This window comes from Eutrigla gurnardus, assembly GCF_963514095.1.
Source record: "Eutrigla gurnardus genome assembly, chromosome: 12".
NCBI lineage: Eukaryota > Metazoa > Chordata > Actinopteri > Perciformes > Triglidae > Eutrigla > Eutrigla gurnardus.
Genome location: NC_139926.1, coordinates 6,039,192 through 6,063,060, shown reverse-complemented (window position 1 = coordinate 6,063,060; position 23,869 = coordinate 6,039,192). Strand labels below are relative to the sequence as shown.

The window sequence follows — 23,869 nt, the reverse complement described above, 5'->3', positions numbered from 1 at the left end:
TCTATGTGTCCTTACTGGATGTTGTTTTAATGCACACTTTTAAAAGACGATTTTGCACATGTAAACCAAAGCTTTTTGTTTTAAATTAAGTAAGATCAGAACAACGTATAGGCTCCGTCAGCTGCATTAGTGTTTATATGCATCTTACATAATGCAAGAGAGGCAAAGATGAGCCCCTCATCACGGGCTCTCTTCAGTGTCTCTTCAGTGTCACTCATACTTCATAAACACGCTTTGCAAATGTATTTGCTTCCCCGAGGAGAACGTATGCACCGACTCCCACTCAGAGGACAAAGACGTAGTGTCACTGCTTCAAAATGGAGGAGAAGTAGGTGACAAGAAGATTGGCAGGAGAAAGAGCATAAAATGTGAGTCTGAAAAGAGTGGATTTAAACGAGATTCAGACGGAGACACATTGAGTGGTGTATAGAAGACAAGCCCTTTAAACCTCTTTCAGCAGCGGAGGGGAAAGGATGAGACGGCATATATTTCTGTTCTACTTTCATTAAGCGTTTCATATTTAAACACAAAAGGAAGAATAAATAACAAATAAAACCTGAAAGACTCGAGCTCTGACATTCACCTGCAGGTTCATGCACAGTGTCACGGTGTAGATAATACATAGAGCTAAAGAAAAGCTTAAAACAACGTCCTGCCACTGGTTGTCATAGACACATGGGAAAAAACCGTAGCTGTATATATGATATACTGATATATATACATACATACATCATTATTGGACTACATTTCCCATAAATCCCACTGGATTTTGCGCTCTCTGTCCTGTGATGCTCTGTGTGTAAACCAAGATGTGAAGATTCACGGCTGTCCTTTACTAAACAAAGCCAGCAAATCCAAAAGATTGAGCTGCTTGTTGTTTGGGAGAACAAGGTATTCTAACATCCAACAGACGTCTCCGGCAGTACAAAGCATTACAGAATGTACATGGGATTTACTACCGTTCAAATGACAGCATGAAGCCCTTTTAGGTAGTTTGAACATGTCTGGTATTTACCTGTGCCGCCTCCCAGCCCCACTGCCGATATTTGGGATCGTGGGTGAACCTCCACATGTACCAGTAGGTCTCGATGACCTCTGGCCGCAGGATGTAGTACTTCTCATTCTGCCGCACGGCCACCGCCTCCAGACCGCTGTCGAACTTAAAGGCCTCCGGGCCGAGCTTCAACACTTGAGGGATGAAGAGGAGGAGAGATAAAGAGGAGAGGAGGTGAGGTAAGGATAGGAAAGGAAAGGTAAATGGAGGGTGACAAGAAGATAAAAGAAGGGAGGCAAAAGACAAAAAGAGGGATAGAAGGAGAACGGAGAATAGAAAAAAGACAAATATGAAGAATCAAAAAGGAAGCGAGGGGAGGAGTGAATAGAAGAAGGGAAAGATGGAAAAACAGGAGAGGAGATAAACATTACCTTTTGCTGATGTGAATTAGTGTTTGTCAGTGATGAAGCACTAAAAACTCAGACCCAATTACTTTAATTTACTGCATTTTCTATTTTTACAACCACCGTTTTTCTACTAATTAAGTGACACACACACACACACACACACACACACACACACACACACACACACACACACACACACACACACACACACACACACACACACACACACACACACACACACACACACACACACACACACACACACACACACACACGTATTTTGAAAGGTCTCCTGTGAATGGATGATAATGGATGATAATGCTTGCAGTAACTGCAAATGTAATATCCTCTAAAAGAATGTAACCAAACGACCTACAGTCTCTAAAAACATATCATTTCTAAGACAGAATTTAAAGTCACTTTTCTTTCAGGGTGAAGTGTATTCAAGTTTTGGAAAGTGACATTTTTTGTGTGGTTGTTTGTTTGTTGTTTAAATACCGCTACAAGAGGCTCCAGTGCACCACTGCTGCATGTTTTAAATATAACTAAAACTTCTGTGTTAGCAAGATAACATGTTATGTCTTTACTTTGACTAAAAACAAAATTTAATCAGCGCTGAATACTATTAGCCCTCAGGGTGTAGACGTGTACTTCAGCCTCTTCTCTTAAGATTACAACAAACAATTCCCAAGAAAGAAACTCCCCTGATTCACAGACGAAAGAAAGAAAAATCACCCGATGAAACATTCTTTCACCCATTCTTGAGTCAAAATCAGGAGAAAAGACTATTTCGATCAGACTTAGAAAATGGATGACTAGAATTATTTTTCTTCCTCTTTTTCCCCTCAGGCTTCCGTACTTTGACATTGAAGCACTTGTTGATTTGATGTCATATGCGTGTATTTGAGTATAATACAGAATAAGGACGATGATAACTCACGAAACACCACTGTCATAAAATGTAAAGTATTATCCCCTTCAGGTTTTTACTATAAATAGGTATTTAGAATATTCGATTGAACAGACAAATCTTTAGTGCGCTATGACAGAGGTTTAATTCATAGTAAAAGTAAATGTGTGTGTCCCTCCTCACCCGTCCTGTCGTACGACTCGTGGCAGGTGTGTGCGATCTCAGCTCCCAGCTGCAGGTAGTGTCCCGCCTTGTCGTCGGGCGAGCCGTCAGCGCCCAACGCAAACATGCCGCCGGCAAAGCAGGCCAAGTGGCCCATCTTCCTCTCCAGGTGGCCGTTCTTCCACTCACCAATGAACGTCAGACCGCCGTTGGATTTGCGTATCAGGTGGCGCTCGATGGCCTGGAGGGAGAAATGTGATAATAAGAATGTATGAGCTTCAGAATCTGGATAGAGGATACAAATATATACATCAGTGTGTGTGGGAGTGTATTTGTATGCAGGTGGTGATTGAAACAGTACATTTGGATGTGTGTGGAATTTATGTGTGGATAAGGTCAGAATAGCATGAATGTGGTTGAAGGTTACGAATGGAATATTAAGTGAGTGTGTCTGTGTGTGTGTGTGTGTGTGTGTGTGTGTGAGAGAGAGGTGTAAGTTATGTGAATGGGGCGTTGACATTGAGTGCATGTGTATGAGGGTCAAACACAAGAAAACAGAACAGAAAGTTGCGAGTGCAGAATTTAAAACCCAGCCACATCCCTCACCCTTCGCTCTCTAACATCTGTTCAGCTCACGCTTAATGGCTGACAGACCACTAACCTCTGCTTCCTGCTACTCTGACAGCATTTACAAAAAACACAACAAAAGCACACCCCGCCCAGGACATTTGGTTTCTTCCTGTGGATGTCGGCAGATTTGACAGGAAGCAGAGTGAAATGTAATCAAATGATGCGTTTGTCTTTGCTGTGATGGTTTATCTCCCTCTGAAGCAGTGTTTTTAAGTAGTGTGTTTTTACAATGCAAGAGTCGACAGCCACAAAGGAGGCCATTAGTTTACCGATGGTGCAAAGGAAGATGTTTTTAAACATAAAAATGAATTGGTTTTCTTCAGATGATGCACAGTGTGTTAAACGGTTGTCTCTTTGGTCGGGAGCTGTGGTCCTAAGTGTGCAACGTATGCAAATAGGTTGTGGTGGCACTTTACCTCGATGGCGTCATCATAGGTCTTGCGGGCTTCTGTGTCGGTCTTGTCTGACATGAGCCATGCCTTCAGCAAGTACTCGTAAAAACTGTCCCCAAGTCCTCCAACTGAGGTGTGGTCTGGAGAGAGAGGGGGGAATGAGGACAAACAGTGAGGGACGGATACATAAGAAAGCTAAAGGGAATAATTCATGCTTCGACTTTGCCTGAAAGTCATTGGCAGAGAGCAACGCATGGCATCAAAGGCATCTATGGAAACCCTGGATGGTTTGTTTTCTCTACACACAAGATTTTGGCAGCACGCTGGTTTTTGTTTACCGTTTCCCTGATGTGCTCACATTTCAATGTCCCCAATCGTCCTTTTGAAAGTTTACACAGCTTTCATGGCTGTCCTAATTTACAGGACGCCACATAGAGAGGATGGGACGCCGCCAGCTCTCATTCTGGTCCGACTATGACAATAACTTGTTTCTCCAGAGGTAGTTTGGAGCCAACTTGCTCTTATTTTTTAATGACACTTTGGTCTATTTCAGGGGGCAATTCTCCAATATATAAAATATTATTCATAACATCAATCTGCTTTATGGTACTAAATCTATTTTTTGATTTTATGTGAATTTGGTTTAATGAACGACATACACACGTTTCAGAGTTACTTTAAACTGAAGAAATTAAGTACATGGGTGGTAAAACTCCTTGATTACGATAAGACTAAAACTCCTCCAGTAAAACATTACGTAAGTACCAAAAAATCTGAATGAAAATATACTTTAAGTACAAAGTAGTTTAATTTAAAAATGTCTCAAACAATTGAATTATATGAATTAATAGATTAATAGATAAATATATGCATCACGTTGTTGCAGTTGGTAAAGGTGGGTCTTGTTTTAATTCCTTCTATACAGCTTTGTAGCATTATCTATAATAATTCAACATATTGATCATATTTTGTATTAGTAACCTCTAGAGTAAATCCATTTTAAATAAGTGTGGTTGAGTACAAACTAAAATATGCCCCTCATGTGTGATGTTGTGCAGAACAAATACAAGGTAACAGAACTAAGTACACTAAGTACAGTCTTTGTCCAGTACTTAGATACTTCTCAGCACGTCCACTTCTTGTGGCATTATGATCTCAATACACTAGTTCGGGGAGCAATCATGGACAGAAACTGAAATAGTCCTCATCCTCTCCATGTTACCATCCCTTCAGCTTTATGTCTTCATATTCAACATCTGATGCTGATGCTTTGTGTCTCATCTAAACAGATTCTTTTCCATGTGTGATTAACATGCCCGTAGGTCAAATATAGAGATATGCAAAGACGGGGAAAAATACAAAAGGAGCAATGAATTATTCATCTTCTGTCACAGAGAGAACGCAAACAAAAAACGTTGGAGGCATCACTGATGTTTGTCATTATACAGTCGCAAACGGAAATATTCAACCCCCCAAAGATTGTACGGACTTATCAACGTATTTTTTTCCAAAGAGCTCGATTTTGCTTTGGATGACTATCAGTTGAGTTTTGCATAAAATCATCACAGATGTATGATGTAGTATTCGTGTGTAATGGTGTATTTTGTCACTTAAAGTTCAAGTGGAGTTAAAACATAATTAAGTCTTTGGGAACTCTATAATAATGCTTAATTTGCTGCAGCTTTGATGCATATATAAACCCCACCCATGAAGTGTTCAAGGTGAGTTGCAATCAGGGGTAAGACTTAGCTGAGAGGAAACTATTTAATTGCACCTAAAGGGCATTGGATATAAGACGACCCTCCCCCCCTCCCCCCCCAAAAAAAGATCGTCCCAAGAGACACCATTGGGAGCATGATGAGGACGTTTATAACGTATGGCACAGCTGCATACCTGCCTGGCCGTGGGAGAAAACACAGAATAGCTGGTAGCATCTTAGTCAAGAAAACCCCGGTGTTAGTGTAAAATGCCTACAGGATGACCTGACAAAGGCTGGGGCAAGTGCATCAGTGGCAACTGTAAGACGAGCACTGGATAAACAAGGACTTGCCCGACTCCATGACGCACTCCACTCTGGACCAGGAGGAACATCAAAGATGGACTAGAATACGCCAGGAGCTATTTGGATAGGACTGCAGACTTCTGGGGACAGTTCTCTGGACTGATTAAACTAAACTGGAACTGTTTGGACACATGGACCAGAGGTAAGTGTCGGCCTATCACCAGAAGAATACCATCCCCACGGTCGAGAATGGAGGTGGACATCGATGATGTGGGGAAGTTTTTCTGGAAATCTTGACTGTGTACCTGGCATCATGGATTCTCAGAAATAACAGGCCATTTTAAAGAGCAAGCTGATGCCCTCTGTTGACAAATTTAACCTCTGTGATTATTGGACTTTCCAGAAAGAAAATGATCCCAAGCACACCTCAGAGTCAGCCAAGGCTAGGTTAAGAAATAAATCCACGAATGTGCTGGAGTGGCCTTCTCAGTCACCACATTTGAATCCTACTGAAAATCTTTAAAAGAATGCAGCTGCAGCAAGGAAGCCGTCAAACATCAATGAGTGTGGAGAATGGACAAAGGAGAGGAGTAAGAAGCTTGTCAGCATTTACTGAAAGCGCTTATTGGAAGTTATAAAGGCTAAAGGATGCTCCACCAACTACTGAAGCTGGGGATTGAATAATAATGGAGCTGCAGATTTAGTAAAGAAGAGTTACATTTTTCATTTAAACTCAAAGCAAAGTCAATTTAGAGATCTCAAAATAACTCTATTTTTTGTTTTTTAATGAGGATTGTTTAAACCTTGATTCACATCACTATAACATGTTTTGAGGTGAGGGGGTTGAATATGTCCGATTGCAACTGTACATGTGGAAGTACATCCAGACGACAGGTGGCAACGTCCGGGTGTGAAGGGCTTTAAACCTGCATTCTTTCTACCGTCCATCAGGGGACGAATTGCTAGTTTCAAGTCTTCTTCAACACAGCATGATGTTCATTTAGTAAATTATGGTTAAGTATGGAAGCTTCAAAACTGCAGTCCATAAACCAATGGTGACGTCTCATTGACTACGTCCACTTCTTATAAACAGGCTGTCGTCAGCAACAAAGCTTGTCAATTTCCACAGAGCATGAAGGCTAGTGATTGAGCAATAACATTGAAGGGCAGCGTGTCACTGACTGGTACAGATTTACTCCCATTTGGAAACAAAATTAATTCATGAGTATTAATTCTTTGCACCCGTTACGTAAAGTCAATTTGGGGTGATAATGTAATTTACTGTTTGTTAGCCAATCAAAGACAACCGAGTACAATCCTGATGGAAATAGTAATACTGTGTGTCATGTAGGGCTGGGCGATATGGGAAAAAATCCTGATACGATATTTTTTTTCATATCAGTCGATATCGATATATATCAAGATATATAAATAAAATTACTATTACGTGTGCTGTGTGCGTCAACCTAACTTGACGTGGCTCTATTCCAGCATGATTGGTTCGGTGCAGCACTACTTAATTATGATTGGCTATTCTTACGCCAGGTTCACACTGGACGCGGAAGCGCCGCAAATAGACGCGTAGCGGAGCCCGCTTCCATTCGGCGCCCGCTTCCATTCGGCGCCCCTGTTAAGCTATGGTGTCGTTCACACTGGACGCGGAGCGCCGCGAATACGCGCGGCCCTCCCGCGCTGTGAAGCGATCGTTTCGGCGTCTGCTCTATTTTTTGCGCGTGCCGCGAGTGAACGCGTCAATTCTGGCAGGAAATCACACGGAGAAACACGAAACAATCCGGTCAATTTTCAAAATAAAAGCAATTTTCAAAATAAAATACCGCGATTGACAAACGCGATCATATTTGTGTATCTCAACTCGCACTGGGAAACAGGAAGAGACAATACATTTAATAAATGTGAAGAGTAGATAAAAAAATGTGTATTTCAACTGTATATCTGCACTACTACTGTCTTCTATCATACACACTCTCTGTCTGTGTGTGTGTCCCTCTCTCTCTCGCTCTCTTTCTCTCGCTCAGAGAGAGAGAACGGATAAATACAAGAAGTTTACAAACTTCTTGGTTACAGAAACATGGCGTATTAATTTTATGGGGTTTAATGGGAAAAAATAGCTCTGAATGAACAACAGCTGAGCAGAAGCGTTTGTCGACCGCCGCGGAGAAATACGCGTCTGGTCTGAACGGGGGTGCGCGGATCGCTCGCTAGTGCAGGTGAGAGTTGGCAATGAAATACCAGTAGACATAATATCCGAATCTGAAGATCTTTTAATGCTGCAGCATGAGCCATCCGGCGCACCGCACCGCGGCGCTTCCGCGTCCAGTGTGGACCAGGCGTTATGTCCGTCAAAACATGGACGAATGAATTCTATCGAAATTGTATCGAGCGTGTCTCATATTTCTATCGAGGAAAAGTTATTTCGCGATATGTATCTTTATCGTTTTATCGCCCAGCCCTAGTGTCATGTTGCAGCAGATGTTGTGTTTCTGCGCTGTGTTCATGCAGCACTAAAGCACTCACAATGACACAGACTTTCTTCAGTGTGTTATTTGCCAGTTAAAGATGCATTTGTTAGAAATGAAAGGTTTTCTTTTTCAACGTAGAAATTTAAATGGTCATTTCATGAATTACTATGCTTCACATATGACACTCTTCTATCCTGGGAGGAAAGCAAGCAGAACTAGATGAATGCTGATATAGTTTGTATTCATCTGGAATATGTCTGCTCTGCCAGCATCTGGCAGGTCACCAGCCCTCTTCTGATGGCTCTGTTTCACGTCAAATTATCATACTTGATTGATGAAGTACTAAAAGTGGCATTTTTGAGTCCGTTGCCTGAAAGAAAAAACACTTTTAGAATTTTTGGGCCCAAATCGCAGCATTTGTTGAACTTCATTCAGGAGGAGCAATGAGGATTTAGTCCTGGTGCTTTACAGTAGAGTAGCTCTTGTGAGCTGACACAAGTGGCTGAAAGGACTTTACTTCACAGAGCATCTGGGCTCACCTTTAGGTTAATGGTGAGGAGCTCAGAAGTCCCCAAGAGATCCCTGCAGAACCATAGATGCATAGAAAAGAGACCTGGATGCCTTTCAGGACCTTTCCATGAAGGATTTCCAGGCATCAGCAAAAAACAGCTAAAGAAGTATGTGGTTGGGAAGAAAAAAAACATCTGAGCTACTTTTTTTAGCCTACTCCAAACAGCCCCAAATAGACTTAATTAATTAATGGATCAATGTATTGTGCTACATTCCATTTGAATCAATTCTACTCCAGTTAATGTCCATTCTTAGCAGGGAGGGGAATAACCACCATCCACTTAGCCACATTGTGACAATCAGGATTTCATCCTGAGATGTACACCCTTGGCAACACCATTTGCAGAAATCTTGAGAAGACCAGGCTCTTGTACTATTAACAGTAGTAGTAGTATTAGCAGTAGTAGTAGTATTAACAGTAGTAGTCCATGGTGGCAGCCCGAGATGGATCCATCTCATTAATTGCAGATAAGCTAAACTTCTCAACATCAATGAAATAAAATCAGGTAAACAAATGAAATGAAATCCATCTATCTCTCGACTCGAACCAACTCTACAACCCGCAGCCTGTCAGTCAGTCACCAGGGCAACACTGTTGTTGATGACGCGGACGAATCACTTGCTTGGCTTCCTGTTTTGTTATTGCGGTGTTGTGTATACTGTGATATTTCCTGTAAAGATTCTGGTTTCATAGGATGCTTCACTTCACAGGGGTGAAGTTAGATTGTTTAGACGCTGGCTGCAGGCGTGCTAACGCTAGCTACAGCTGCTGAGAGAGAGATCCTCTACAGTACAGTAGGGAATTATTGCACAGCCACAATTCAGCAATCCTTTTAACCAAGACCTGGAAATATGAGGCTTACATACAATCAGTGATTACTGATGATTGTACAGGATCAGGGAATGTATTAGTCAAGTCAATGTCACTATTTCACAAGATGGTGAAGTGGTGACATTAGCAGACACTGAGCAGTCAATGAGGAAGATGGTAGCAAGTTTGTGAAAAGATATCTAAGGGGAAGATTAAAGACAAAAAAACACTTTGTGGACCATGATGTATCACAGGGAGCACAACACAAGAAACAAGTAGAGTGAAATCACAGAATCGGACCAGAAAAAAGATAAAACACCACCCACAATTCAAACGGCCATTTAACACAGAGGACAATATTTGCAAATTTTAACAGTGCTCATTCAAGATTTTTCTTCTGTCCAACTACTTCCACACTCCTTAAACTCAGCATCCGCCCTCCAACATCCAACTTCATACCCTTCACTGGTGTGGAAGCTCTTCAGCAATTTATAACCATACTGTAAATGAAGCTATGGAGCCAATCCGAAAACAGTTGGATCAACTTTGAGGTATGTTTGAGTGAGAGAAGGGCCTGTAAAGAAAATGTCAATATTCCCGTATGAGTATACAATTGAATTTAAATTACTGGTGAAAGAAAAATTACAAAAATGTTTGTGTATGTGTGTGTGTGTGTGTGTGTGGCAATAAGGCTGTCAGTCACAGCAGGATCTCATAAAGGAACTCAGCCTCCTTCCTCATTAGTCTGGCTTAACTCCTGTCTACACACCTACGCAACACACACACACACACACACACACACACACACACAAATTCATACACAGTGATACTTTTCCACTCACTCTCCACACATGCTTCTACCATTCAAACACATTGTCACAACATAACCAAGAGGAAAGACAATCGTTAGACGGTCTTTTACTTGCCACAGCCACTTCGCTTCACAGATTTTTGGCTGGTGGTTTGTCTTTTTTTTATGTCCAGGTACCAGATATACAGATACCAGCACGTAGAAACAGACAGCTGTGCTGCCTGAATTCAGTCCTGAAGGCTCAGTCTAAATGGACCTGTAACAAGTACAAATGCATGCATCGTGTTGAACGACGCGGCAGTTACAGGTGTTCAAAAAATATGCAAATTACAATCCACTAGACCATAAATGTACCATGATTTTTTTTTTGCCTTCCTGACACTTAATGATAATTGCGATAGCATGGCGGTGTTGTTCCTGTTGTAAAGGGAGAGATGACTTCAATCACTAGTGCTGCTAAACTAACACTATATGGCGATGTTAAGCTTCAGGCTTGATCCAGCCAGAAGCACAACCCTGAGGTTTACAGCGCGTCTCCTAGCAATGCCAGCCAGCTGTTGCCGTGAGAGAACGCCGACCCAGAGGCTCGAAAGCAAAAACAGTGTTTTCACAAATATATTTATAATAATTTAATATATTTAACCCTCTTTAAATATAGTTTCAATATAGACAATTATTAGTAGCCTGTGGCAGGGAGGCTGAAAATTTGACTTTTACAAACCAATTTGACTTTTTAAGACGATGACAAAACCTCCACATGGTGGTCTTCTACTTGCCACATTTTGGCTGGTGGTAGTGGTTATTGTGGGCCCAGACAACAGTAACATTTCAGAATTACATTTTTTTCCTGTTTCCACAGTTCATTGCCCAAAACCCAAGGTTAAATTTCTGTTTGACAGTATTAAGTGAACGAGATACCGAGAGCACAACAGAGAGAAAAAAGCTGTTGAAAGATTTGCCTCATTAAGTGTCACAATAAAGAAAGTAATCCTCAACAGATCAGAGAAATTAAAGATAGAAAGAATAATTTGGTTGTTGCTTTGCCCGTGTGAATACTATGTGAAGTCCGGTTATGTTTTTGGTTTGAACAACCTGTAAAAGGAGCTGACTAGCACATCAACTATTGTTTATTGCTCTTTTAATTATTTCTCTTTTTCGGTTGAAGCAGCTGTTTGTGAGGTTTCTGCATTTTCTTCAGCTGGTAGTTTCGTGCCAACATTTCTCCTCATGCCTTCAGATACTTCACGGTCCATTTTAAATCCTAGAATGCACTGCAAAGCAAAGAGTCACCCAGCTACTGTACAAGTAATCTAGAGTAGAGAAAGATACAGCGACGCATGATTAGTCATGACTACTTCATAGCTAATAAACAAACTGGAAATGAGGTGAAATGTGTTCTAATCATCATCATCAGGGTTTATCAACATTCAAGAGCAATGAACCCTTTCACATTAGTCACACTCCCTCTCACCTAGCTCCAGTGGAGTAGTCTACGTGATATGCAGGTATACACCATATACCCACTAAGAAAGCTCCAGGATTTCCGTATACCCACTTAAAAATGCGCAAAGATCCGTAACACTATAGTTTTGTGACAGAAATTTAACTTCAGTGGTTTTGTTTCGCAAATACCGGGTAAATAACTAAATAAAATAAATGCGCTCTTTTTCCCCCTCCCCTTGAGCGCTCTTTGTCTCTGGCTTGAGTTTGGCAGTGATGGTGACCTACACCTGACGTCACCTACCAACGAACACAGTTGCTGGTCATGGTCATTTCCCCAGCTAGACAGTTAGCTCTCAGCGTTGTAGCATATAGCCTATCACGGTGATAGTATCACCACAAGAAGAATGATGAAATGAAAGCAAACGACACTTTTAGAATGTTTTCGTAAGCCTGGCTGCCCCGAAGTTGCCGCTGCCGCTTCGGATGAGACTACTCATACACAGAGAAAGAGCCTGATGCTAACGTTACACCAGGTACGTGAAAATCATATACAAGTTAGCAGATATTATTGTAATAGCAGGGGATTGTTGGTGTGCGTATTGAATTATATTTACTGCTGTGTTATGTTCGATGTTCTCAACGTCGGTCAGTGTTTAATAGTTTTTCCGTGAAATCTAGCTGACTCATTAGCTAACCTTACTAGCTAGCTAGCGAACTAGCTAAGATAGCAAGGCAACATTATAGCTAGATTAAACGCTCATCGTTTGTCTTTGTTCATGGCACATTTCTCTAATGAGCGTCTCTGTTCGCAAGTTAGGTAAATAATGTGAGCTTAGTAGCACCTTTCTTTATTGAGCAACCAAGGCACAGCAGCAGTATCAATCAGCAGGGACAGCTGTGTGTGTGTGCGTGTGGGGGGTCCAGTAGTCAACAGAATTCAATGCTTTTATCCCACTGTATATCTCCTTGTTTCTTTTAGATGAGAACTGGCCAGCCTTGTGGACTGAGAGTCAAGCTAGGGAGTTTAAAGTCAGGCATCCTTGGTTAGACTGGAGGGACAGAAAGTTAGGTAAATATCAGCCAACATGCAAAGCTGTGATACAAACAATTGAAATTCATAAAGTCAATTACTATATGCAAATGACAGTATAGTTAATTCATGATCATCTTAAAGGGTACCCGATACATGTATTTCAATGGCCGATGTCGATGCCGATATGTTGTTTTTTTTTGCATCTGATAACAAACAGCAAGACACAAAATTGCTAAACTTAAATGAACATTTATTTTATTTAACACTAATGTTATTGTCTGCATTGTCTCTGTTTACTTAGATGTTTGCATAGATTTGCATTCTGTCTGCAGTGCACTTATTTTAAATAAAAAAAATGTATCAACTAAATAAATGTCTACAGTTAATCAAAAAAATAAACTGTAAAAAAAAAAAAAAAAACGTATGAATGAAAAATAAGTAAAGTTTTAGCAAGCTTAAAGTGATGGTTCGGAGTAAAATGCACCCTAGGTAATTTCCACCATGACATCCAGCCAAATACCCCCTCGGAAGCATTTTTAGCGATGGTCAGTACTCACAAAACGAGGCATTTTAAAGTTTGTAAGTACATCAGGAGTTTATTTAAAAGAACACTTGCCTGATAGCTTCTACTGCTAAAGCTACCGCTATTGCGTAGATGGCACTTCCTGTTTACCCAGCTTCTTCTTCTTCGTTGGTGTTTAATGGCAGTCGGCGTTTACCCAGCTGTTTCTGTGACGCGAGTTTGCTTGCTTGGTGCATTTTACTCCAAATCATCACTTTAACATCAGCATTTATCAGCAGATAGCAGGATCTCTTTGTTTGCGAAGATTGTAAACAATTCATTAAATACTTTTGATTATATTATGGCCTTGTTCAGCACTAGGTGATATTTTAATAAAGATACAAAAAAGGACAACTTGTATGATGATGTTAATTAGTCATGTTTTTGTCTACTTCCAGGTTGTGCTATTTGCAGCACGACAAAATCAACTGGCGTCCTCACAGAAAAACGAGTGTCCATATCTGAGGAGTGTGCTTTCTTTAAGATCAGTCCTCTGGCTCAAATGAAAACCGAGAAACAGCCCTGGCCTCCTTGAGGAACAAGATACGACGATATCAGACATCCAGGGCACACGGAATAGCTCAGGACCTCACTGAAAAGGGTGGACAGGATTTACTTGGGAATATGGTGAGAGCTGTGTCTTAAACTGTGTTTTCTGAGACAGATGCTGTATTCAGAACAGCATACTATCTTGCTAAGATGAACCGACCCTTCACTGACCATGACACTCTCATTGAGCTTCAGGAAAAAAAATGGTGTCAACATGGGCACTAGTCTGCACTCAAAACAATTGTTAGCAGCATTGTGTCTTCTTCAAGCAAATTGTCTGTTCTCATTGATGAGGCTACATCTCTCAGTCACAAATCTGCCATGATTGTCAATGTGAAAGCCTCTGTAGATGGAACTACTCCTGAGTTTGTATTTCTGGAGCTGGTTGAGCTGGAAAGCCAAAGGGCAGAGGGCATAGAGGAAGCTCTGTTGAACTGTTTGGACACTGCAGGCTTCAGTGAAGAATGGCTTCAAAAGAACTGGGTCTCATTTGTTTCTGATGGAGCCAGTGTCATGTTGGGGAAGAACTCTGGTGTGGCAACCAGGCTGACTGCAAGGTACCCTAACCTCTTCACATGGCACTGCATGAACCACCGTTTGGAACTGGCTGTATCTGATGCTGTGGATGAGGTTCAGTCAATCAACCACTTCAAAGCATTCATGGAGAAGATCCACAATCTCTACAGTCATCCAATAAAAATTCACGGGAACTTCTGGAAGCAGCACAAGAAGTGGGTTCACAAGTCCTGAAAATTGGCAGAGTTTTAAATACACGATGGGTGGCCAGCAGCTTCCGTGCTGTAAAAGCTGTGTGGAGGTCATATGAAGCACTCAACAGACACTTTGAAAATGCTGCGGGAGACCAAACAAGAAACGGCAAAGAGAGGCAAACTTACAGAGGCTTAGCACATCGTATGCAAAGCAAAGAATTTCTGTGTGACCTTGGACTCATGTACGATGCACTGTCTGAACTTGCAAACCTGTCTCAGAAACTCCAGGCCCATTCAATCACACTTTCGAGAACAGAACAGCTTCTGAAGCGCACCATCCGAGTGCTGGCATCATTCAATGACTCTCCAGGAGAGAAATCGGAGGAGGCATTGAAAGCACAGGCTTCGGGACATTTTGGATCAGTTTCACTGGAGTCAAATGCAAAGCTCACCCCAGTCAATGCAAAGCAGTTCCTACAAAGTCTGATCAACAACTTGGAGAAGCGCCTCTCATTTGAAGGTGAAACACTTTGTGATCTCAGCATTCTGGACACAAGCAACTGGCCATCAACACCTGGCATACGGTATGGTGAGTCACAAGTGAAACGATTGTGCAGGCGGTTCAATCTTTGTGAAGACCAAGCAGTTAATGGTATGAGAGACTTCCTTGAGCACCCACACATTGAGCCTGAAAGCCTTAAACCACTCATACGATGCATGCAGATCATCCCCTGCAGCACGGCTGAGTGTGAAAGGGGTTTCAGTCTTATGAACAATGTTTGCACGGACAAGAGATCTACAATTTTGTTGTCCAATGTAAACAATTTGATGATGATCAGCATCAATGGGCCCCCTGTAAGTCTTTTCCAGCCAAGTACGTACGTCACAACATGGCTGAGAAGCCATCGCTCTGCCACACAAGCAAGGAGGCAAAGCACACCTCGGATGTCTGAGTACAAAAATATCTGGAACGCTTTGTAGACTACCAGGCTAGTTTAGTTACATAGCCTAAGTTGGGGGAGTGAAGCACTGTACTAAATTACAATTTTGAGGTACTTGTTGTTTACTTGAGTATTTACATTTCATGCTACTTTATACAAGTAGCATAAAATGTAAATAATCAATACATAATACATAATGTAATATAACTTTATACTAGAAGTATAAAGTACTAGAAGTATAAAGTAGCATAAAAATGTAAATACTCAAGTATTACTCCACTACATTTCAAATAGAAATGTTGTACTTTTTAGTCCACTACATTGGTTTCTCAGATTAAGATTTTATATATATTTTGTGATAAATTGTTACTCATAATAAATTGTGTTACTTATAATACAGTGTTACTTATAATAAATTGTGTTGCTTATAATAAATTGTGTTACTTAGAATACAGTGTTACTTATAATAAATTGTGTTGCTTATAATAAATTGTGTTACTTAGAATAAATGGTGTTACTTATAATAAATTGTGCTGCTTATAATAAATTGTGTTGCTTATAAAATTGTGTTGCTTATAATAAATTGTTGATAATACATACCCAGTCTTTCAGAATGCTTTCAATTATGTGTGGATGCATGTAGCCGACTGTATGCATTAGTGAGTGTGGTGGTGCTTATGGGGTGTCGGTCTGGGACGTGTGTGTACGAGGCTGGGAGGGAATCATCACAGTATACCCACTACAATAAACTAGACTACACCACTGCCTAGCTCCCTTCTGACATGCAGCCTCTTCATGCAGGTAGAGTAGTAATGGGCTTTATATCAACCAGCACTGCATTGCTGTAGTCAGCTGAATTGGTTCAGACAACAAGGTGGAATGGCAGCAAACTAATGTGTGTGAATGTGAGCCAAACCACACACACAGTAAACATGGAAGCAGATAGATGTGTGAGGTGCTATGTACACAGAGACACATGCAGACACACACTCACTTGTGCACACACTAGGGCTGTAACACTTTGTGCACATGTAACAAACCGTCACAGTACGGTTCAAGTGGAATACGCTGCATGTAGGTTTGAGCACGTCATGCCAAACCGAAGTTCTGCCCGGGAACTTTCAGCCATACGCTGTACACACACACACACACACACACACACACACACACACACACACACACACACACACACACACACACAAAACATCGGTCATCACCAGCCCAACTATCCATCTGTTAATGTACTCATCCATCCATCAGTCAATCTGTCCATCTATTTATTTTCTCCTGCTTTCACCCAAAGTGTGCACTCACAAGTCCATCGGTCTGACTGCCAAGTCACCTATCTATCCATTAATGAGCCCTCTCCATTTATCCATCCATCCATGAGTGCTCTCCATTTGTTCTGTCCACGAGTGAAAGAGAGGTTTCATCTCGTAGTCCACAGTTATGGTTAGAAATCTGTTCCCATCTTCCATCCTCTAAATGACTGCTCAGTTTTAAATGGAGAGTGCACATAAAAAAGTTTTACTTTGATATTCACAATGTTTTAATATTCTGTTGGAATGTTAAAATAATAACCCACAGATCTTGACATAACCGTCGTCTTAAATGTCTTCTCAGTTGCTGAAATGTTGAGAAATAAACTAAATGGATAATTTAATATTCCCTGGTTGGGTTTGGGAGAAAAGTACAAACATTTAAATTCCAACCTATGAAAGTAAATGTAAATGACTAAATGTTCGGAGGAGGGCTCAAAAGGACTGACATCACATCTCATACAAGCTTGTTTATCTGACCACTTCCTGGTTACAAAGTCCAATCACAGCCAGCCAGATATCTTTTGGCTAGGCCTGTTCGATTAATCGATTTGAAATCGTAATCTCGATTATGTAGTTAGGACGATGTTAAAAACGTGAAAATCGTAAAATCGAAGTTAAGTTAAAGTTTTGCACTTTATTCATTCATTTTTGTTTAATGGACACACCTTAAGATACATGTGAAAGTGAGGTTTTTCTCTTAATCCCAAAGGGATTGTTTTTTTGTTTTTGTTTACAAGAGGTCTACAAGAAGATAACATGGAGCAAAGCCAGATGGGAAAAGTTCATTAATTGTTCTTTATATTAATCCCTTGAGGGATTTTTTGTTCAATAAGAGCAAGGTTTGCACTCAAATCCCAATGGAGAAGTTATTTGCAAAATGTTCAATAAAAAACAGCATATTTTAAATAATTTCTTTGCCTTTTGTCATTTCACAAAATAATCGTAATCGTAATCGAAAATCGGATTTTGAGAGAAGAAAATCGGAATTTTATTTTTGGGCAAAATCCAACAGCCCTACTTTTGGCCAATGGGATGCAGCTCATGTGTTCCTTGTGCTCAGAGAGTGTGCTTGTTATTGAGGTTCTCTTGAACTTGATATTACCGGCTAGCAAATTTTAATGGCTTTTATTAGAGTAATACAGTACTTTAAAATATTCCTCAAGGTTGAGTTATATAAACCCAGAGCCTTAACAGTCTTGCAGAATGTTTTTACACACTGCTTCAACATGAATGGCAGTGAACTGTGGTTGAAACAGGGAGGCTGAGCTCTAAAGTAAACACTGCAGACACTGATGCATACAAGATGTGTTGAAGATGGGGGACATCTCTACTAATGGAGAGAAGTCAGTATTAGACCAGTGTGGTCCTTTAACAAGGCAAAATGCAAAATTCCTGTCCTTGTTACAAACTGGTATGGGATGTGCACGGGTCAGGACAGCCGGTGATTAAAAGCACTTTTTAACTGTGTTTTTGAAAAATGCTCGACAAATAAAGTTTATTTTATCAATAAACCGCCCAGAACATCAGTGGTACCCATCTAACAATGAACATCAGAGATATTGGTGAGGAGAGGTGCCTGCAAAGAGCCCAAAGGATGTTAAAAGTCAGATCCCACCCAGACACAGCCTGCTCCCTTTGCTGCTGTCTGGCAAGGGATGCAGAAGTATCAGCTGCCGTACGAGCAGCCTTCAGAGCAGCTAAGTGACTCCTAAATTCTTCCTCCAGCTTTCACCATAACAGCTTTTCCTTTGGTGGCCATTGATTGTAGGTGTGTTTATGTGGCGTCTCTCACCAGCTTTAATTATTAAGTTGCCATAAATTACTTAAACCAGACATGACAGGTGTGTGAGGGTCCGACTTCTGTACTGTTGAACGTCAAACTTCAATTAGTGAGCTGTTGATTTCTCTTGGCAAACTGCCAGAATGTAATCAATATACTGGGAATACTGTGTTTCCTCCTTCTTCTTCTACTCACTTCAATTTGTTCTCATTAAAGCCGATCCATTCTGCCCCTTCCCTTTCCTTCAGCGAGTGTCTCTTCATATTGACGCACTTCTGAGTGCATGATCGTCTGACGCTCACATGAGACGTTTGACTCTTTTCCTTGACTGGCTGCTTGTAGATCGATAATCCAAGAATTCAAGTGTATTTTCTCATAAAATGTGTAAAAACATGAATGCATCTAAACACCTGAGGTTTAATATTTCTCTAGAGCTTCATTGTTATTTACTTAAATCCACAATGAAGCAGAAATGTGAATGTGCATGTGCATTTTTTAGGACGTGTATTGCCAATATAAAATGCACTGATGCATTTTTAAGTTCCTGTTAAAGAAAACAACAAACAAAAGGTGTGCTTACGTTGGCCCCAGCGACCCGTTCGAGGGTTCAGGTAGTTTGGGTAGAGCCCGTTGGGTCTGTCCATTTTGGCCAGCAGCTTCCGGATGTGCATCACCTGAGATCAACACCAGACACAAGTTTTAATCCAGAGACATCTTTTCACAACACACAAGTGTAATTCATTATTTTAATTTTGTATTCAGTGTTGCTCAATTCATATTTATTGTGTTGTTTCCCTTTAATTGACAGAACAGCACATGTTTTTAAGTAATTGTAACTCATTCAAAGAACAGGATAATCATTTAAAAAAATGTATTGCTTATTTGACTGAAATACAGCTATATTTATAAACAGTGATATAACCAAGCAGAGAAAACATAAGCAGAAACGAGTTGGCGATAGCACTTGGTACGTTTTTGGTACCGCCTCAACCAATATAAGATATAAGATGGTGGATTTAAAACACCACAGGCTGGTTGGTCAGAAGAGCTTTTACAAAGTCGAGCTACAATCGATAGCAACCTCTATTTTTCCATTCACTCGACCCACATTTAAAAAAAAAAAAAAAAAAAAAAACGGCAGCCCTACAAAACAACCCTGCATCACAGTCTGCAGTGGAACGTGAACCGGACAATAGCATCTGGAACCAAGATAGAGTCGATGCAGTAGAAGTGAGGACATAGATGGTATTAAATGACAGCAGTACCTTCTGGTAGTAGGCGGGGTTCCCTGTCAGGTAGGTGAGGTGGACAAACTCCATGTGGAGAGTCCCGAACTCAGCCAGGATGCTGCTGCCTGCCGACGCCCAACCCCAGTTACGACCGACGCCACTGGAAGAGGAGGAAGAGGAGGAGACAGAGAGAGATTGATGTGATGAAGCATATCATATATCATATCACAGCATATCATATCATGTCTCTGGCCTAATAAGGTAATTCTACACAAAAAATATGGTAAAAAAAGAATCAAATAATTCATAAATAGTATTTTGAAAAATTCAACTTAATTGAATTTATATTTTACAGTTAACAATCAATGCAATGATCATTCGTGTTTACTAATTATTAATAATTGTATAAATTGTTATTTTAAAAGGTTATTGTTGCACAAATAACAATGTATATGTCCTATTAAGTATATAAGTTACTGATTACCAAATTATTTGTGAACCACATATGAATTTATACAATCATACATTGATGATGGACCAGTTAATTTAAAACACCATCTACAAACCGGATGGCTATTATAAAGTTGCATTTGATGATTATAGGACTTTACTAAGCAGCTGTAAGCTTCATTTTGATAATTAATACTTTGTTCATGGTTAATAATTGGCTTCTGGTTCATCTATCTACATTATATGTATATAGGTGTTACAAACAATTTCTTAAAGGTTTACAAATCATCTGGTAATCATTGAAAAAGATTACGTTAAATGCGATATCATAAATGATAGCATAACTAATTAATTAATTAGTAACTATCATCATTTAGTTGAGCATTTATTCATCTTAGCATATATAATAAAATAATAAAACATCTACAAATATTAGCTCCCAGCATCTAAAATTGATTTAAAAAAGTGAGAAATTAAAAAAAAGATTAAAAGTAGGGATCTTGATTGCAACTTCAAGTGATCTGTGGTTTCATTTTCTAATAAAAAAATAAATAATTAATGAATTCTCTGTAAATCAATAATAATAGTGCAGTTTAAACAGGGATTTCTATATCACAGCACCAAAATTATACACCCTAACAGGCAAAAGGCTTTCTCTCTAAATGTTAGATATTTCCACTGGTCCAAGTTTTCAAGCAGGACATTCTCTTTCTCAATAAAAGACCCAAACACCTTGTTCAATCTGGTGCAACGCGACACACAGTGTTGGTGTTGGTGTCGGTGCAACAGGTTCACCAGCAGTTCACCACTCTGTCCCGCTCACGTTTACTCACGACCATATGTGACACAGACGGGAGGCGTCTGCTGCTGCTGCTTCATTTCACATGAGTGCAACATTAATGGGTTGCTACTAGTGTGTGTGTGTGTGTGTGTGTTGTGTGTACCTAACAAGCAGAAAAAGAGAGAGGTTGATTGATATGATTTATATCATAGTTATACAGTCTGTTAAAATAAATGTCTATGCATATGTATGAACATGCATTGCTGCATTTTCCCTGTGTGTGTGTGTGTGTGTGTGTGTGTGTGTGTGTGTGTGTGTGTGTGTGTTTGGTGGGATACACATGCATGTCTGTTAACACCAGGGCACCAGATGATGTGATAATAAAGATGGAGGTGTAAGTACAGTTGGTACAAACCCACACAGTCCTGTGCAGAGGTCTGATCAGGCAACTAAAGAGAAAATACCTGTGTGGGTGGTCTGAATTTAACATTTTAAACAAAAGACAATTCCAGATAGAGTCGTTGCTGCAAAAATGGGCAGAAAAGTAAGTGTTTGTTAAGGGACTTAGAGTACTATTATTTGTGAGGCTGTTGAAGATGTTTTTTTATACTGTACAAATCCAGTCCTGTATTAACAGAAAAGTGGGCAGAAGCAAATTTACACTTTAAATACACTTTTAAGTGTTTATTTAATACATTACAGCATGAATAATTAAGTCTTTTATATTAACAATGGATCACATGATTATTATGTAAAAGAATGATCAGTATCACCCATCCTGTACTTTACTTGAGCATTTCCATTTAACGCTACTTTAAACTTCTAATTTGCTTCATCTCGATGGTAAATACTCTACGTTTAGTCCACTACATTCATTTGACAGGCTACAATTCACACGGGCAACAGAAGACTGGGAGAAACGTCTCGATTTCTGCACCGACATTTCGGATGGTCGGGTCAGAATTGTAAACATGAAAGCGTGGATCCGTCCTGCCTTGTCCAAGTGGTTTAAAACTGCTTTTTGAACGTGACAATGTACTCAAATTGCCTCCAAAGTCACCAGATCTCAATCCAATAGAGCACCTTTGGGATGTGGTGGAACGGGAGATTCACATCATGGATGTGCAGCCGACAAATCTGCAGCAACTGTGTGATGCTATCATGTCAATATGGACCAAACTCTCTGAGGAATGTTTCCAGTACCTTGTTGAATCTATGCAACGAAGGAATAAGGCACTTCTAAAGGCAAACGGTGGTCCAACCCGGTACTAGCAAGGTGTACCTAATAAATAAATAAAGACACTATAAGGCCGAAAAGTAAGGGACCAGCCAGGTGGACACAGAATGTTGTTGGGAGAGTTGTGCCTTTGTTGCTGTATGTACGATGGTCCTCCTTGCTCTTATGTTACAGCTGTCAGATAGAGTGGCGACAAGCTCCTCCATGGAAACTATGAGGGAAACCATCATACAGTCTATCATACAAGGGTGGTGATACACTGTCAAGATATTGTTTCCATAGAAACTTAAAAAAAAAGTTGAGTTTCTGCTGCCTCTTAGTGGGCAAAACAGACACTTGAAGGTTTAAATTTGGTCGGTAGTTCAAAATAGCAAAAACAAAGAAATCTTAAATGGACAAACTGTCAGTCAAATCACACCAGAGTTAGTTTCATTTTGAGTGTCACATCTCACTTTACACTCCTGTCAGGTTAGCTACTGGATGAAGGGGGTCACTGACCTCTTAAGGTTGACCATGGCCCAGGGGATTCCTGTGGGGGTGTTGAAGGCAGGGAGCAGCTTTTCTGCAAGCTTGACCGCCTTCAGCTTGAAGACCTGGAGAGAAAAGCAGAGGGTTGCCTTTAAGTAAAATTTCCCTTTTATCATATTCACTTGGAACGTTGTGCAGCCCATCAACCTCCCCTGCTTAACATTCCTCTCACTGCTGATGGAAACAAACATAAAACAACTGCCAACCAGCAAAACAAATGTAGGATGGAGACAAGTAAGGCAGAGTGAGATGTCAGGAGACGAAGGATTGCAAAATAATGGCCACATGGTCAGAGCTGAACAGATTTATGGAGACTAATATATGCAAAAACCTTCCCTTCAAACTGTGCTGCAGTAATAGCAAATGAGGCAGAATACTGTGCCACTGAGCTGCCTGGAAGAAAAGCTTGGAGGTCACACTACAGCGACGGAGCAGAGTGAGATACCAGAGCACACAGTCAGGGTGAGTCTTCTATTATCATGACTGGCGTCTAATTTCTACAGACTGATGGCGAGAAATGGACATGTGTTCGTTTTGAGATTACACAAGTCGCTGCACTCGTCTGACAGATGAAGGCTCAGGAAAACCTGCTGCAGCCCTTGTTCTTTTCTTAGCGTGCCAGTCAAAGAGATAAGAGGGGAATAAAGTTATTCTGCCACTGAACTCACTGCATACCAATATAATGCTGAAATGTACAGACAGTAATGACAGGCAGAGGTGACAAAGACTTAATGACTGAATAAAAAGTATAATTCTTAATTAGTTACCACAGTGTTGTCCCAAATACGTATGGCAACATTCACCGTGATGCTTCATCTTCTTTGCTCCAGTATAAAACACTTGGGTATCAATTTTGGCATCATAACAAAATGTTTTACTTCATTATTTGTCTTGTAGCAGTAACTTACATTTTGAGCCAATATTCTATCATAATAAAAAGAATAAGTTCTTGTTGACGATGTGTATCATAGAGTTCCTTCCACTTTCCAACCTGTCGGCATCAAGCAAACAGCTGCCTTTTAAAGACTATTTGAATTTCCAGTGTTGCAATGTGAGAGTATATTTGACTTGTGAAGAAGAGTTGGGGGATAAATACACAGCGAGGTAGTTTTTAGCATCATGGTGACACGGCGAC

At 40.4% G+C, this 23,869-nt stretch overlaps 1 protein-coding gene across 1 annotated transcript in view; it reads right to left on the bottom strand.

Annotated features, from left to right (window-relative positions):
• The window catches only part of man1a2 (mannosidase, alpha, class 1A, member 2), a 158,104-nt gene that overhangs the window by 8,740 nt on the left and 125,495 nt on the right, over positions 1 to 23,869 (bottom strand). Inside the window, exons 7-12 of the mRNA XM_084022624.1 lie at positions 22,705 to 22,799; positions 19,775 to 19,898; positions 19,090 to 19,183; positions 3,520 to 3,635; positions 2,495 to 2,714; positions 1,016 to 1,188 (exon numbers count right to left, since the gene is read on the bottom strand). Coding sequence (XP_083878750.1) covers positions 1,016 to 1,188; positions 2,495 to 2,714; positions 3,520 to 3,635; positions 19,090 to 19,183; positions 19,775 to 19,898; positions 22,705 to 22,799 — 822 coding nt within the window. The remainder of the gene's footprint in view (positions 1 to 1,015; positions 1,189 to 2,494; positions 2,715 to 3,519; positions 3,636 to 19,089; positions 19,184 to 19,774; positions 19,899 to 22,704; positions 22,800 to 23,869) is intronic.